Raw genomic sequence first — 18,452 nt, forward strand, 5'->3', positions numbered from 1 at the left:
GAATTTGCTCAGCAACATGTGCTTCACCTTTTAAATCTCCTGTTTGAGGGTTAACTCTTGGTTTTACCCGGATCAGGTGTGTTGAGTTATTTGGATGACGGAAGAGACCATCTGAGATGAAGGTGGAATGGGAGAACAGAAAGTGAGTTGGTATCTTCCAGCTTCTGATTAACTCAACACACCTGATCCAGGTAATAGGTAATAGAAAACAGGCAGGGCAGTGGCCCTTAACCAGGACTGCCGACCCCTGGTGTAGGAAACACATTACAATATGTTAGTGCCTGTTTACTGTTGTCACTAAAGTACAAGTGTGTGTGTGTGTGTGTGTGTGTTGATACAAACTTAATAACGACATGACACCACAAGATCTGCATTAAAATTTTTAAATAAAGAATAATTCACACCTAAAGAAATCCCAAAATAAAGAATTTCACATACTACATGTTGAATCAATACAATGTAATATTTATAATTACAGATAGAAAATTATTTATTTATATATGGCATATCTGTACACCCATTGTATTGCCCCATTGCAGTACATTTTCTCCTGACCACTCTTTAAGGGAACTCATATAAAAGTCAGTGTTGATCTCTTGATGCAAACACCATGGCTTTGACCAGCAGGTGACTCGTTGCTTTTGTCCAAGGTTTGTTCATGTGAAAGGGCCAAACTGTCGGGATTAGTGAGATGGCTGGATTTCCACATCGCTTATAAATGAATCTTTCTTTTACTAAATATAGACCACATAAAATCATCTGTTACAAATCATGTTTGTGATACAGTATATGATGGTTTGTTTTTCACTTTCCAGTTGTTCTGCACCTGTGCTGGACCCAGGATGACTCAAAATAATATGGCGGTCCTTTGGTTTTCTGTTATGTTTATCTGGTCCCTCATTCACAATACAAAAATCGTTTTGAGAAAATGCAGGGATAAACAATGAATCATTTCGTCTTCTCTAGAAAACTTAGGTTCAAAACCTTCAGGTAGGACAAATTGAACTCAAGTCTCAAGTCTGGTGTCACATCTAATGTGGATTTTTTTCTTGAAAAATTACTTCGATTAGTTTTAAAAGAGATTTTGATTATTTGTCAGTTTACTAAAACCAAAGTCTCAAGTCTTCATGAGGAACCTACAAGTCAAGACAAGAAGTCTTTCAGGTATTAAAATGCTGACCGATACTTATTGTCAGTACCCACAGCATTCATCCTTGCACAACCTGCTTGTTGCTCTTTTTAAAAAATTTGTTCCAGGATTTTACCAAGTCAGAATTTGGTACCTCATGTGCTTTCAAGTCTCTAGTTAGTCAAGTCTCAGACGTTTCAATCCACTTCCTCCAATCCTATTGATTAAGAATGTTCTTGGTTTGGTTTAATTGTCTTGTGTGTTAACTCTCTACAGTCCCTCTCAAGTAACAGATATAAAGGTTCTGTAGTATCACAATTCAACTGGACTCTGCATGTTCTCAAACCAGTATGACTAAATATAACTGGAGTTCAACAGCAACAGGTAGAGTACAGAACATTTAGTGCAGTGGAAAACAAACAAACAAACAAACAAGCAAACAACACACTCCATGTCAAACATACTGACAGATCTGTTTTCATTCCAACTTTTAAACTCAACACACTCACTTGCAATCCTTCAAAATGTTGTGATAAAGTTCACTGAGGAAGGTCACACTGATCTGATGAAAAAGAGGCACTACTAGTGAAGATCTGAAGACACCACAGTTTTGCTTATGCTCCCTTATCAGCACCTGCACCTGCTGTACTGGGGATCAGCCTGATTATATTATCACTGCCACGCTGAGAGCATTTCATACTTCTGAATGTGGAAACTATGAGGTTTCTAGAACACCAACCGGGAGGACAGCGTGTACTGCGTGTGGGTCTTATCCTCGGTACCACCACAGAGTCTAACGTGGATGTTTTCTTCCCAGAACATCTTTGTCACTGATGTGATGTGTATTAGAGCTAACAGGTAACAAGCACAGTGTGTCTGCCATTAGACATTAGGCATTAAACAGAACAGTGGGGGTGTTTTAGCTGAGCACTACAGTACCAATACAGGCCGCTAAAAAGGAAACATCCACGCTCGTACGTCCCTCACACTGTTTTCTTTTTCAAGCATGATCAAAGCATGCCCAGTGCATTTCAGGGATTCTTTGTGACTCAGCGTTGACATTTGTCCAATAAGCCCAAGTGTCTACGCCTACTTTGATTAGTGATTACGCATATTTACTGGAATGCTAACCAGCGTATGTGCCGCCTGGGTATTGTACTATACTGTATTTCCTCTTCTGTTTGACTGGACCATTTATGGAAATGTGTGTCTCTAGACATCTGGCAGCAGACTCGCTTCGAGCATTTGACAGTTGGCTACAGCATGTTCTGCTGTTGACACGCTGATGAAAATGGGTCGATTTGGCAACTATGTTTGGCACAGAACATCAAACGTCTAACAGGACCCACAAATGCAAAGAACATCGCCTTCAGCTGGTTTTATAACAGTGTTTAGGGTGGATTTTGAACAATGTGATTTATTATATCAGGTGTTCTAAATTGAAATGCACTGTCCCTACATGGGTTATTTGTTTCATTTAGTGTATATTTTCATTTGAGGATGTTATTTAGTAAATATACACCTCCCTAATGCTCACGCCCTGAATAATTAAAGAGAAGAGAAAACTCTTAATTTTCCACATCTCAGCTGCTGTTTTCTTTTATCAAGTGCAAGGTACAAGGTAGTGGAGTCCAGTACAGCTGCAGAGAAGATGCTACAGGCTAACTAGCACTGCTTAGACAGGGGTGATATAATGTTTGTGCTTTCCATCAACAGCCCGTGATCACTGACTCATCACTGCCTCCATTTTGCATATTTTCCTCTCTCAATACATGCCTCCTTTGGCTCATTTTCCTCTCCTCATATTGAACAAAGATCCCACCTCAGCTTCAATACTTGATCATTCTGCTCCACACTGTTAGTCAGTCTGTTAATTTCATTATATTTTTAGTTAGTTGTCGGTCCTTCATGCAATGTTATGTTATGATACATCGTACTGTACAGTGCCGAGCTGAAGGCAGGGCTGGGCTACTCCAGGTAGATGTCCTCTGTAGGGCACGAGAACTCCACAAACTCTTTATAGTACAACTGGAAGGCTTTCCTGAGAAATAGAAACACGTAACACAGTTTTATACAGTTTTCACTTCCTATTGCTTCATGCAAAGGTCCTAAATGCAGTGGGACTCCACATGTGATTGGAGATGCCCCAGAATGTTTAATTTTAGAACTAAGTTTTTAAATTTGAGAAAACACAGGTTATGTCATTATGCACAAAAACAAAACAAACTAACAAACAAACAAAAAAAAAACAATCCATAGAAGGAATCAAGATGCAGCCAAAGGTGCAAGAGTTTTGAATTCAATTTTTTTGTTTCTGTTCCACAAGGCTGTTTTTGCTAAAAAGCGACAAATATTCTAGTGAGAACTATAGTCCAGAAAATACGGTACCTAAGAACGCTGATAATATTGACAATAAGGACATACAGTCAGTTTTATAGAGGTCTCACTGTGCAGAGAAGTGTTTTCTGTTATTTAGCCTAAACCCACTGATATAAATACAAGAAAAAACAGTATAAGAAACAGAGTCCAGTTCAAGCTGCATCATCAAACTGTTCTGCTGTTACTATTATTTTGTCTATTAGACTGATGAACAGAACTAGCTGTCAGTGTAACACAGTCCGGGTCATGGAGCAGCGGTCAAACAGTCTGAACGTTGTAACCATCATGAACAAGGCTTTACTGCACGACTGCAAATATTTGCTAATCAAAGGAAAACATTTCGTCTCATAGGGTATTTGTAAGGCCACTATCCCAACAACCCACTTAGCAAATGTCAAGCTTAGGAAAACAGTGGACATTGTGTTTAACACAGCTCCACACACCTACAGCTCCTTATTTACTTAAATGGAAGATCAGTAATAATAATAGTTTTGATAGAGGGCCCATTAATATTAATATTAATATATAATAATCATTAATATTACGAACTTTCTTTCATTTTCTTGTATGTTTCAGTGATTTTAAGAGCTTATAAACATGATTGTGTTAGTAGGAAGTTAAAGTGAGCAGCCCATGAGAAAATGTAAGAACCTTATAAATTAGCTGAAGTATTACTACCTACACTTTCACACAGTGTTCCTGTACAGCAGTGACACACAGTGATGTGCCTGTTTGTGTCAGCAGAGATTAAGTGAATGCTCAAACCTCCTGGCAAAGAATGAATATCTAATAAGAGCTAATACAGAGACAGTCCAACTCACCCTACTGACTCTGCCAGTGGTTTGGTGGATTTTTCAGACACAAACACATGGCAGGCAAATCTCTGGTCTGCTGGGTGCTTCGTAATAAATCCAAAATACCTGCAGAGAGGACAGAGAGAGTAGATATGGTACTATAGATAGGGTACTCCACAGAGGCAATTCAGCACCTTGATTTGTTTAATTACTTGTCATGTATTCATAATAAACAGCTGTTTCACATTTGATCCATAGTCGAGTTCTATGTCTGGCCTGGTATTAGTGTTGATTTCTAGTAGTTCTTATGGTAACTTATTTTTCTTTCTTTGGACTCAGCAGGTAACGACTAGTAGAAGGTAAGCACATATAAGTTTTGTGTACTCATACAGTAGTTCTGCATTAAATAGATTTTTTAAATAGTATTATTGTTTCCTCTTACTTACTTGCTGTTTTTGGGGTGATATCCACAGAAAGAGACATTTTTTAACTGGAAGAAGTGACTGCACTCATTACTCTGTGAACAGGACACAAAAAACGCAAAATAAATGTCTCACATCCAGAAGGCTGTTTGCTCTGTCATTACTACAGACATCTTATCTGGAGCTGACACAATTATTTGATTAGCTTATCAATAGGAACGTATTCTCAAACTACTTTGATAATCAATAAATCAATTGTCAAATCAAAAGTGATTTGCTCTGGCAAAAATTAAGATTCTCAACCACTCAAATAGTCTTCTGCTTTTCTCTGGGTAACATCACTGTAAATTGAAATTTCTGGTCATTTTTATTATTTTATTATTTTCATAAAGACATGCTAGAAACAGTTTAGGAGATAAAATGATGTGAAAATAATATTTAGTTGGCTACAAACTAAAGTATAGTGTAATTACTTGTAAATAACTACAAATCATAATTTATATAATAATTTCAAATTACAGTGCAGTGTTTTTCTGTAACTAATAACTGAGGAACAACTTATCTGAAGCAGGATTGACAAGAAAACCCAAATCTCTGTATGTTTCATTCACTGCCGTTAACACATAAATAAGGTTTAACAGTCTCGATGAGGAGCAACAGGTTTGTTTGTTGCTGGATTTAGGGTAGAATGAAGTCAGTCTGATTTCAAGATGTATTATTCATCAGCTATGTTGTAGGTTGGGAGTCTTTAGAAGTATCTGGACTAAGAGACAAAGTTTTTTTTTCTTTTATGACAAATATTGCCCATGTCAAGTGGGAACTAAGACACATGCATGTGCATATATACCATATAAAAGATCATCATATGTTCAGCATGTCTGACTGTCAAACACATGTAATGGACATAACAATACAACGTTTTCCTGAGTAATACAGAAGCTCCTACACACCAACTCACTAATAACCTGCAAGAAAACACACCCCTTAAGTGTCTTTGCCTGCAGTGTCTAGTGGCAGCCACATGGGGGCAACATAACTCAGGTTGTGAAAATTGGCTTTTATTTTTCATTTGTCAAAAGCTCATGAAAGTGCAGCAGGTTTAATTTGCATTGGAAACAAAAAGCAAGAGTCCTACTCTGTCACAAGCATAATAGTCCTCTTGAACTGCGAGCTTGATGCCTTTCACACTAATCTCCAGGATGCAGGAGGAAGGAGGGTTGTACTTGACTGTCATCCTTCTGTTGGTGGCAATCTGGAAAACAAATATAAATGATGAGTCTTAAATAAAAATAAAAAACAAAAGCAGTGTACCCCAGTAACCCCGTCCCATCTATGCTAGATGAAATTATGAAATATAATATTATTTATCTAAGATGACAGTACCTTATATAAAGCATATAGGAAAGCTCCTTTATTTTTGTAATGTGTCCCTTAAGTTTCATTACTATATTAGTCAAATGCTTTAAACAATCAAACACATAGTCTGCAAAAACACAAAACTACACAACATGGGTATTACCTTCTGCATAGCCGCACAGAGAACATCGTTTCCTTTGTGGTACGGTACTTGGACTGAGCCCAGGAACTTCAGTCGGTATCTGTCCATCCATTCACTGGTCTTCACTGCACAGTAAAGAAACAGGATTATTCAGTAACTAGAAAATAACACAACACAGAAGGTGTCAGTGATTTATTGAAGCACCAAAACCAAGAATTTAGTGGAAAGACAAAAAAAAGTGGTTCTTTTGTTTTCCTCAGGAACAATAATCACATTGGCAACGGGTTGACAGGGCGTTTGTTCGTCCCAGTGCCTCAGTACATGCACAGTAACCCACCAGAGTAACTGTGCTCTTTCAACAATGATCTAAAAGAAGCCAAACAGTCAGAATCCTATCACTATTAGCTCTTTTCAACCAGAGCGACCAGAGCGAGCCACATGGTCTTTCTCTTTTTGTTCTCAGTATAAATAATTACTAAATTTAGATCATTTTCAACTACTCTGGCATGATGAGACTAGAAGAAGCATCACTGTAGTTGCACCTGAAGAGAAAAATTTTTACTGATACGGTTATTTTAGAGTAGGGACATAATTTATCACATTTTACCTTGTTTAAAAAGACCAGTGAAATTAGTCCACTGAGAAAATACTAAGACCTAAGACTTGTGCCAGATTAAATACAGTGGGACTTTAGCTCTGACTAGTACAGGGACAGATAAGCCGCATCATTTCAGCCCTTTGCAAACACTTTCACAGTCTTTGTAATTAACAATTGCAGCAGAGTCAGTACCTTTGTAAGTCTCGGTGTCCTTGGCCACCTCTATAGCGTAGTAAGCGGGGAAGATCCCACGGGAACCAGTCCGCATGTTGTAGCCCTCGTACCAGTAATCCTCCGCCTGGACCTCCACCAGCAACGGATCATCCACTTCCAGCTCCAACTCATCGTCATGTCGAGGGACAAATCTGACGAGAAAGATGAACTTATGCAGAAGATCGGAGGAACATAACAGGCTTTTTACGAGCTGGTTGATGACCTTATACAGTATCTGAACCTCAAATATGTCCTGCGTTGTCTGACTTCCTGGAAATTTGGTTCATTTTCGAACTAGAATGCCTCCTAGAGGTTATTGACATGTATTCAGATATTTGTATCTTTTCATGAGTCAGAAACAGACAGAAAATTGACACTTAACACAAGGTAAATCAAGGTAAATCAAGGTAAACAGCATAAAACAATTACATAACTTCCAACTATTAGCTAACTAATTTGGGCCTGGTTGATAGTGGAGGCTATAGATGCATGACAGAAATACAAAGCAGTTAAAATAACATTATAAGCCCAAGCTTTCAGCTCTGCATGGATAATGTACCACACACTCACATGACCTGAGAGAGCAAAGAGATGCTTATTTTCACATGACTGTGCTGATGTTGTTTCTGCCCCCCTCCCTTATATGCATTCATCAGCCTGAGGCCTTCAGCAGCAGCTTTAGTCTAACTCTATGCTGCCAACTGGAGTGTGAATATTACTGAGCAAACTGGAGAAACTGAGTATTTGTGGCTGCTGTGACTATAAAACCAAAACAAAAAAATGAACATTTTAAAATTAATTTGAATTTAAGCATAATGAAGTATTAATTCAAACATTCATCTGTATTAATCACCTCATTATTAAGGTTGGAGAAGCCTAAAGTTATATATGAATCCATTGCCTAATTGAGTTCTGTGCTGCCTTAGTGTAAGTAATTTATTTAAATGTTATTTGTGCCAGTTGAAGTAAGATTAAAGTGTGTACATTGATTGTACTCAACACTATGCGATCAAGTGCTTTTATCAATAAATTGGATTCCCTGACTGCTTAGTTCATGGTCTGTGACTAAAATGTCATGACTAAAACTAGTCATGGTGTCACATTTAGTATGGACGTAGACATGATGAAGGAGATGATGATGATGAAGGTGTTGTGGTTCTTCCTCACCTGTAAATGGCCCTGTGGCTCTGGTCCTTCTCCTCTCCATTTATGACACACGAGTACAAGCCAAAGGATTCTGCACCTTGAACAGCAGAAAATAAATAAATAAAATCAGCAAGTGAATAGTGTCACAAGATTAATGTGTCTAGCAGTGACAAATATTAAACATAATTTAGGAAGTGTGTTCATTTTAAAGAACACATATCTTTTGAGAATTTCACCTTAATTAGGTGTGAAAACGATTTTCACTGTGGAACCATTTTTCTACCCACATACATTCGCCCACAATATCCATGACCTGTCCTGCACTACTCCGATAAACTGTCGTGGTGTTTGTCAAGTCCATAAAACACATGGGCAGCATCCAAGAAGACAGCAATGACTCTTAGAGGAAACAACCACACATATATTAAAGAAAAAGCTCTTTCCATCCTTACGCAGTGATACTTCCCATTTTTCTTCCCAAGGTGCCAATGTGCCTAGTGAAAGCAAACCATACAACACGATATTATATGACTCTCCTTGGTCCTATGCTTTCGATCCCGAGATGTAGGCTGCAAATCTCAGATAGAGCAACAGCTTTGTCCATTTTAAGTACATGGACTCAAGTAGCAGGATATTCAAGGTTTCCAGATGATGTTTTTGATGACTCGCTGATCTGTCTTCGAGCACCCAGCTCAAACTTTTCATGTCTCTCAAATCTCAAAGATTCTTAGATGAATGTTGATGATGTTGACGATTCAAGCCGTCGGATGAACACTTTCTATTCAGCACTTCCCATGTTTCCTGTCGGCCTCCAGACAGGCCCTTTTCAAAATACCTCAGGTCACTTTTTTTTCAGTGAGTGTCACAAAATCTGATAAAGTGCCTCGGGTGATATTGCTTAGTGTCGGTTTGGAGCAAAGAAAGAGTTTAATTATCTGGTGATTTGGATTTAGAAGTGAGTTTACCTCAGTAGCATGCCCCGCATCTCTTCCTGAGGCTACATTAGCCGCTATTATTACAACATACCCAAATCTCTGAGAAAACTGTTGGCAGTTGAGGTTTTTAGAAGCAAGAAAAAAGCATCAAACAAAAAATGATGATATCTGGTTCTATTGCATCCATTTTGTTGCTGGATCAGCGTTTCTCCACCTAATAGGCCATTTAAATATCCAGCTCAAACATGTTGCTGTCAGAATGCTGATAACAAAATCAGCTAAGAAGCAAAAACATTTTCATTACCACACTTACAATTTGAGCTGCGTTATATGGCTTTAAATGGTAATAAAAAATAATAACACTAAAGAGCAACTTACTGGATGAGCGAGAGCGGCCATTCATGAAGACATTGAGGAACTTCTTGGAGAAGTGCAGGTCTGCCTCTGGAGTGGAGTCTTCAGACAGACAAGCTGTGGCTTCTCTCCTCACCCCTCCTATCCGAGCCCCGTCCTCCTCATCCTCATCGTCCTCCTCATACTCCTCCCCGATGGCTGACTCATAAGGAGAGGAGACACAGTTGTCGTAGACGGTGGCCGAGTCACTGTCGTCGCTGTATCCTTGGTAACACTGCCGGAGACTGACCAGTTCTAACTGAGCATGCTCATCCACCACCAGTGTGTATTTGACTGAGTCATATGAAAGGCCACTGGCCTCTGAGCTCATGGAAGTCCTTGGCGGGGCTGCTCTGCTACCACCCCTATCTCCCTTTCCTCCCCCTTTCCTCATCCTTCCATCCATTATAATCCTGTCCACATCCTCATCCTCCCCACAGTAGCTTTCATCTGTGGCATCCACATACTCCACTGATGACCCAGCTCTCAGCATGGCCCCAGCCCCAGCCCCCGTCCCCGCCCCCTTCAGGCTGAGGTCCAGCACGAGGGAGGAACGAGCTGAGAGTGCTGTGCTGGGCGGCGTGATGAGGGATTCTACGCAGGAAGCATATGAAGGCGGAGGGATATAGACTTCGTCCTCCTCATAGATTGAGGGATTTGTCCGGTCTGGAAGAGGCTGGTAAGGAGGTGGGCCCTCTGTGTCAGAGCTGATGGACATGCGGCCCTGTTCAGTCTGCTGTGAGAGAAATGGTCGGTCCTGCAGGTTGGGTGGTTCTAGGGGGTCAGCAGATCGCTGCACCGGAGTAAGATAGATCTCCTCTGTGGGTTCTAGATGAACATCTGTGTGGTAACGGATCCTCTCCCGATGGTGCCCACCTCCATCCCCCCCCTTTCCTGCTGGGTACAAAGGAGCTGGTGTGTAGTTCTGTGGTGGTGGAGGTGCAGGTGGCTTCTCTTGAATTTTGGAGTGTGTTGCAGCTGCCTTAGATGAGTCGTGCACGTGTCCAGAAGTATGGCTGTGTCTGCAAGGAGCGTCGGTGGAGGTCCCGCGGTCTTTGGTCTGTGCTCCCCCTCCCTGCACTTTGTCCTCGTCACTCAGACAGCTGTGCTCACGTGGGGGGCTGAGCTCACCTGGAGAAAGAACAGATGCGAACGAAAACATGCACGCGGCCGCACAAACACACACACAGACGACACACAAGCATGCAAGGTCAGACACACACACAGTGTAAATATACATGATGCAGGAGACGCAAGCACAACCCAAAGAAACGCACAGACAGGAAGGCAGTCATGGCAGCATATGGACAGAGTAAAGTACGAACAAGAAGAGAGAAAAGTAGAAATGGTTAGGTAATGCATGTTAGGATTACGCAGCTAAATCCCTATTACTCATCAAATTCAGTGCAGCCAGGAGAAGGTGATTGCTGTGTTATGTCATAATCCATTGCCAGAAAATCCAGGCATGATAATGTCACCGTGGATGATGCAGCACTGCAGCCTGAGCTTACATGACACCAGTGAGGTGAGTTCTGGACGAGCGGTTTCATTTATTTTAGCTTTTATGGAACAGGCTGGTTAAATCGGGATAATAGTGTAGGACACTTGAACTTCCTCGTGTCGTCACACAGACCTGTTCTATACTAAATGATTTGGATCTGCAATTTAAATTTAAGAGAAGTTTCTCCAGTGACTCTTTAAAACAAATTTTGTTTAAATTGCTTTTATTAATTGTTTTATGAACGCAGGTCTGAGCAGACAAATATGTCTGAAAAAAGCAAACCATGCTCCAAACTTTTTAAAAGTTTGCCTCAAAATTAAAACTAGTTTGTCTGAAACAAGAAAACCAAGAGCCAAAAAAAGACATCTAGCCTCAAATTAAAATAGGAGATTAACAAGGTTGCCTGACAAAAGAAACACACACACACAGAGTATATATCATTCCCTCAGCTAACGACAGTTAGCCTAGCATAGCTAATTCAGGCCTTAACACTGTGGCCTCTGAATAAGACTGACACAAAACCTGCCAGACTCAATGCGAGTCACACAAACATTCAGATACTTTGCCTTAAGAGTTTGACTTATATCAAATATATATATTTTTGGTCTGCACACTCCAGTTACCATCAACAAAACAGGAATATTCACACAGGCTGAAACACAAACTTCATAGTGTTGAGATCTAATGAGAAAGAAAAGCTCACCGGTTTTAAGAGGCGAAGATGAGCCTGAAACCTTTTCCTGCCAACTGTATTTCTTCCCAAATGAGTTGTTGTTTAACGTGTCCTGTGAAAATGCAGAAAAGAAGAAAAGAAGAAGGAAATGGTGAGAAAGAAAAAAGAGAAGCAAAGAAATAGAGTTCGAGATGTCTGGTCACTGAGCGCTGGATCCTAAAGCTCACTGTACAACTTTTTTGTCTCTATCCGTCTCTCTCTGGCTCACACACAACACACACACACATAACACACACACACACACCCTTTTATTCTGTTGAATGAGCAGGGATTCTTTTGTCTGTGCTCCACAGTGTGTATTTAAAGGGAACCAGACCTTTTAACCAAGCTATTGCGAACACACACACACACACACACCCTCACACACACACACACACACACACACACACACACACACACACACACACACACAGTCTCTTCAGGCTGCTCGAGGCGAGAGAGCCTTTTCTGGACACCATGATACTTCTCATGATACCTCTACTTAAAGGATCAATGCACCTAAAAAAACATTTGTGTGCCTCGTTTAAAAATTTTAAGTAAGCTACAGAATATTTTCATCATCGTCATTTTAAAAACATAAAATATTATTTCAAGTGCTACCTAATTATTTATTCTCATCACAGATTCACACAGTATGACCAAAGGGTTCAAAGGGGTCAAAATCCCACTAAAGCGTCTTTTAAAAAAGAAGCAGTTTTGATTCATCAGCATCCAATCTCTAATCTTCCATATTTATGCAACATTTTAGACACATTGGTTATTATTTCTTTCTTATATATTATATATATGCTATTTATGCTATTATGCATCCATTCCCAGGGTGGCATTGGGCTGGAGCCAATCCCAGCTGACAAAGGTGGGTTACACCCTGGACAGATCACCAGTGTGTCACGGGGCTGACACAGAGACAAACACTCACATTCAGGCCTACAAACAATTAGTCACCAATTAACCTGAGTATCCCGAGAAAACACACAGAGTCTGGTTGAACCTGGAACTTTCTTGCTGGGGGAAGACAGTGCTAATCACCGCCTTGTTATCATTTATTTTATGTCGTTTTGTGATTTAATTTAACTTCATATTATTATTTTATTTTATCTTTTTCTCCCTTCTTGTCATTTACCTGCAAAGTGCTTTGAATTGCATTCACCTGTTTGAAAGTTGCTGTATAAAGATGCTGTTAAAAAGTCCCATTCAAGAGGAAAAATGGTTGAAAGCGGTGACTTGCTCTAATATGTACAATGCTTCAATATGCACAATGCTCCAATATGCACAATGCTCCAATATGCACAATGCTGTAATATGCACAATGCTCCAATATGCACAATGCTCTAATAGTGCTGCCAGCCACAGGAGTGCTGAGGTTTGACAGGCTGCCCTGGGTAACAGAAGGAGAGACACTAATAACATAAAGGAAGATTTTAACAGATGGAACAAAAACTGGAAAATCCTGTGACGACAATGTGTCACCCAAAATAAGATCATGTCCTCCTTCTGTCCACCCACTGGATGATTCACTTCCCCTCTACGTGTTTCAGACAGAGATGTTGCTGTGGTAACAAGTGAATCAGCAGGTGGGAGAGCAGCATCGATCTGAGGGGCAAAGATTTATTTTACAAAATGATCATCACTCAGGGAAATGAGTCTGTATTAAAAGCTCTACATGCAAATGACTGATAACATACAACTGTGAAATACAGACATGAATCTGGCTGTGGGTAATGCACAAGGTGCTAAACTTAGTCAAAGAACAACTCCAAATGATTTCCAATTTTGCAATGACATTGTTGAAAATATAATATTATACGGGGGAAATTTGCTTATAGCTTTATAAAATATACTTAAAACTAAGCAATAAATGCAAATTTATTCAAGAGCCTTCTGATGCCTTCTTCTTTTAGAGTACTCCCTTTCATTCTCTATGTATATATATATATATATATATATATATATATATATATATATATTCCCAGAAAGGATTAAATACCCTGAAAACAAAGAAAAATCAAATGTGCTATTTTAAATTATAGGTAGAGCTTATTGCTAACATTATGTACATAAATGCATAGGTACTGTACATACAGTGGCATTGGAAAGTACAGCTGGGCTTCCAGCCAAACTGAGTAACCTGGGTTATGCTGACACTTTCAGAAGTCCTCTGCAGAGATGGGACAACCTGCCAGGAGGCAGCACATCATCTATCAGGCCTTTATGGTACAGAGTCTAGCCAGAAACCACTCTGAGTAAGAGCCATATGACAGTTTGTGTGGAGCCAAACAGCATCTAAAGGACTCAAAGAGCACGAGGAAAAAGATTCCTGAATCTGATGAGACGAAACTCTTGGGGCAGAACTCCAATCAATATATCAGGTTCATCACAACTAATATCATCCTGATAGTGAAGCACAGTGGTGTAGAGCTAGTTTTTTTTAAATCAATATGCATTGTTGTATCTGTATTATTTTCTGCAAAAACCTCAGTATAGTATACATTACATGACTGCCACCCACCTGAATTAACCCTACCTTGAAAAAAGTTTTTTTCATGTCTCATGATATTTTGATGATTTGCAGGTTTGTTCACTTTTGCTGGAACCAGTCAGATTTTTAGATCTAAAAATATTGCTTTTCAAAAAACCCTGATCAACACTGAGAGGTGCTTTTATTCAACTACAGAGCTAACAGATTGCTAAATGCTGCAGGGCTAAATTTAAATTTTACATTTTTACTGATCCACAGACCTGAAAATTGTTCCCAGTAGTCCGTGTCTCTCCCTATTTTACAGTATTTGTTCTAAGAACAAAATGTCTGGAGATTGTCAACACTCATCTATCATCACCATCTATCTCTCAGCCTGACAAAACCTCAGGTTTTCACTGTGAACTCTGTTGGAGCTAGCAGAGCTTCAGTATTGTCTTAATTTAAGGTGTGCTGGAGAACTAAGATCTACCATACACTTCACCTTCATTGCAAAACTGTTTTGGAGTTGGGCTATACATGTCAGACTCTGTGATTACACCACAACAAGGTCTTCTTCAGCTGTGTTATAGCTAAAATGCAGGAGAAAGTCACTAATGTGAGGAATTCATAGAAGAGTAAGTAGACAGTGAAATTTGAGAGGGCAGCGTAACCTGTTGCTTCAAGTCCTCAGAGTTCATGCAAAAGCCACTGTCAGGAAACGTTTTACTTCATACGTGAGTTTTTTTTCTGCTGAATAAAGAGAATGAAAAACATCCCAGGAGACACAAACACTTCCCAAGAAGAAGCAAATTCAGGGCAACCATTTCCTTCATGCTTTCCAGTTCTGACAGCACAACACACACACTCTCACAAGAACAAAGGCACATCAGCAGGTGCAGTAGGTTTGTTTGCACCTCATGGAAACTGGGCAAAGTGCAGATAAATATAGTGCTGCTTGGTTGATCACGTTGACAGACTGCACTGTGGGGAAGTGTGTGTATGTCACAGCATGGCTTAACTTACTAACATATACATTACTGTATTTGCTGCATGACAAGAGAATCCAGGTTGTTACATCTCTACAGAACCTGGGAGATTTTTCACAGTATACAAATGAGTATTAAATGTGTAAAATACATGATAAAATATTTGCCCCTAAATTAGAAAATCGTGTCCTCAATAACTTAATTCCCCCAAGTATAGAGGCTGCAGTAGAAGTAATTGGCTAAATAGCTACATCTATTGTCAAAAGAGTTGCCTATTAAAACAATGTTTTAAACACAAAAGCTATTCTTTAATCTGAACTGAAGAGAACACAACATGGTACCCAAAAACGCAGTGCTGCGTACTCCTGCGTCGTTTTTACAACTCTCAGTATTACTTCGCCTCTAAACATCCATCGAGCAAAGGTATCGAGCAAAGGTATCGAGCAAAGGTATCAAGCAAAGGTATCGAGCAAAGGTATCGAGCAAAGGTATACCTGCACCAACATACAACTCAAAATAGACCAAAATACAACAACATTCCCTTTTCTTAGAGTTATAAAACTCATATCAACCATATCAATGAGCAATTGATTCAACATTTCATTACTTTCAAAATTAATCAATAACCTCAGTCATACTGAACTCATTAGCTTATCAACTCATTAAGCTATGTTCACGTATCTGGGTGGACTTTCAAACACCAGGCATGGCTGCTATTGGTTACTGTCACATATGACAACTATGCTCCAATCCATTACAAAGTCCTCATATCTTTGTGGTGTCTTGATGAGATGTCACATGAGCAGATGAAGACGAAGACTGAGACCGAGTGTCCTTTAAAGAATTCACTGTTTTTCAGTAGGTGACTGAACAGGTGAAGAACTTCATGAGCCCTTCATTGCCTCTCCTGGTGAGGTCTTAAGTTCAGCATCCAACTTTAAGGTCAGAGGTTGTAGGAGTCTCAGATGTCTCCGGTGTCTACGCGTGATTCCTTTTTTAGTCCGTAGGATGTATGACCTGGGTTGATGGCCCCATGCAGACGTTGCAGTATTTCAGATCTCATTATTGTCTCCAAACAGCAACGCACCATCTAGTCCATAGCTACTGGCATCTGCACTCACGATGGTTGGCTGTTTCATATCAAAGAAAGACAAAACTGGTGCCTGAGTTACTAGCTGCTTTACTATGGGAAGGCCTGCTCTTGTGCTGGGCCCCAGCCCTACGTAGCATCCCCTCTCAGTAATTCATTGAGTGGTGCTGTGATATCAGAGACGGTGAACATGAATCTACTTAAATTGTGAACCATCCCAAGGGTCCGACGTAGAGGTGCAACATCTTTTGGTGACTCCGTGTACGTAATAGCCAGTACTTTGGAAGGATCAGGTCTTATGCCTCCCATAAGGAGTAATAAATGTTGTCAATTTTGCACTGTCCCTATCCAAGGGAATCTGCCAGAACCCACTGGCTGCATCCATGAGATGCCTGTGAGAGTCTGGGCAAAATATCGTCAGTAGTAGGAAGGACATATTTGTATACTGCTTTGTTTAGCTGTTTTAAGTCAACACAAATCATGACTTTTCCACTGCTCTTCTTAGCTCTTAACTGCTACCATGCTGGTGCACCATTCTATTGGTTCTTCGGTTTCTTCAGTGAGTTAAGGAACTGAGACTCACGTCTTTTAGACTTATTTTAATGGGCTTTATTTTTAACAGTTCAACCTCAGTTGGTGGGCATGTATTTTTGAGCTCTTTGACTCTTCTGATAAGTCCCATTGCCACAGAGACATTTCGGCACAACAGGTTACTCAGAAAGGTGAATTCTATACCAAACCTTTACTATAGCGTTGGCACGTCATCCACCTGTCATCTACCACTTATCTATATACATCAAGGATTTTTAATGTGTCGCCTTGCCAGTCGGGGTGCAGGATCATGTTCTGCCCAGTTGAAAACTGTATTGTGTTGCTTAATTTGAAGAACTTCTCTGTATAGACACAGATTTAGTGGCCACGTAGTGAAGGAGACCATGGTACCAGAGCTCTGCTGTTGAAAGGATGTGGAGAGACACATGATATCAACAGACATCGAGCACCACTCATGCACTGTCATACACATACAGCCTCACCCAAATGCAAACACACGTACACCCACACACAGACATAACTGTTTTCATATCTTGTGGGAATATTACATTGACTTACATTCATTCCCCAGAGACTTACAATAACTGCTACCTCACCATAACCTTAATCCAAGTCACCTCTTTATAATTCAGTGATTTACATGGTGGGGACCTGACCTTGGTCCCCACAGGGAAGCCAAGACTCACTTGTCACTGTGTAAACAGGGTCCAGTCCTCACAATGAAGGAGGAACAAGCACAAACACACACAGTCACAAGCTCTATAGCGGCATTCAAGCACAAACAGAGATGGGCACTGAGGAAAAAAATCAGTGTTGACAACTGAGACTATTGTTCAGTCCAGTAAACACATCCTGTCAGAGAAACAATGATAATGAATCCAGTGGTGATGTCACGCAAGTTGTCCATCATATTTGTATGTGCGGGGGAACACATATAAAGAGACGGACACCTGGACATAGAAAAATACTGTTCACTAAAAAAAACAACATTCATTCTCTCCTGTTTTTGTCTTTTTGATTGATATTTGGTGTTGTGTTACAAATTGTGGTTAATTCAGGTTTTACCTGTGTCCGAGGTACAATCGGGAAGAGGTTAAGGGTCGTGGGTCTCTTGGGCCGGTAGGTATCCATGGTAACAGGTGCTACAGGGTCCTGGATGACTGGCGGGGGTGCGATAGCAGATGCCTTTGAGGACTCTTTGTCACCGCGGTAACCGTCAGCACCGTCTATGAGGTCCAAATGCAGCATCTCTGCCTGAAGCTGGCCGACGGCGCCCAGCTCTGCCCTCCCCGACATGCTATTGGTTCCTCGTCTCACATGGCCCTATTGGGATTGGAGGAAACACGCTGTCAGTTGAGGCAGGGAAAGCGTGAGAAAGACAGAGAGAAAGAGAGCGTGCATGAGGCTGGGATGAGGAGACTGAAGCAGCCAATTAGAAGCTGGTCTCCCTTCAGTCTCGAACACTCAAAGAAACTAAGCTGCTTTAGGCAGAGAGGCAGACACTTTTCCCACCATCACTTTCTGTCCTCTAACCAAAACAATAACAATGAGCTGATAATCTTAGCAGAGATGGCATGAGTCTAGAAGAGAATATTTAAAGTAATACAGTGTTAAATACAATATTA

At 40.3% G+C, this 18,452-nt stretch overlaps 1 protein-coding gene across 1 annotated transcript in view; it reads right to left on the reverse strand.

Annotated features, from left to right (window-relative positions):
* Positions 1-438: 438 nt before the first annotated feature.
* Positions 439-18,452, reverse strand: part of mapk8ip1b (mitogen-activated protein kinase 8 interacting protein 1b) — a 30,372-nt gene continuing 12,358 nt past the window's right edge. Inside the window, 10 exon segments of the mRNA XM_033325089.1 lie at positions 439-3,170; positions 4,330-4,428; positions 4,749-4,819; positions 5,860-5,976; positions 6,244-6,347; positions 7,013-7,185; positions 8,201-8,276; positions 9,493-10,638; positions 11,712-11,793; positions 17,893-18,150. Coding sequence (XP_033180980.1) covers positions 3,098-3,170; positions 4,330-4,428; positions 4,749-4,819; positions 5,860-5,976; positions 6,244-6,347; positions 7,013-7,185; positions 8,201-8,276; positions 9,493-10,638; positions 11,712-11,793; positions 17,893-18,150 — 2,199 coding nt within the window. The 3' untranslated portion in view covers positions 439-3,097.

This window comes from Mastacembelus armatus, chromosome 3, assembly GCF_900324485.2.
Source record: "Mastacembelus armatus chromosome 3, fMasArm1.2, whole genome shotgun sequence".
NCBI lineage: Eukaryota > Metazoa > Chordata > Actinopteri > Synbranchiformes > Mastacembelidae > Mastacembelus > Mastacembelus armatus.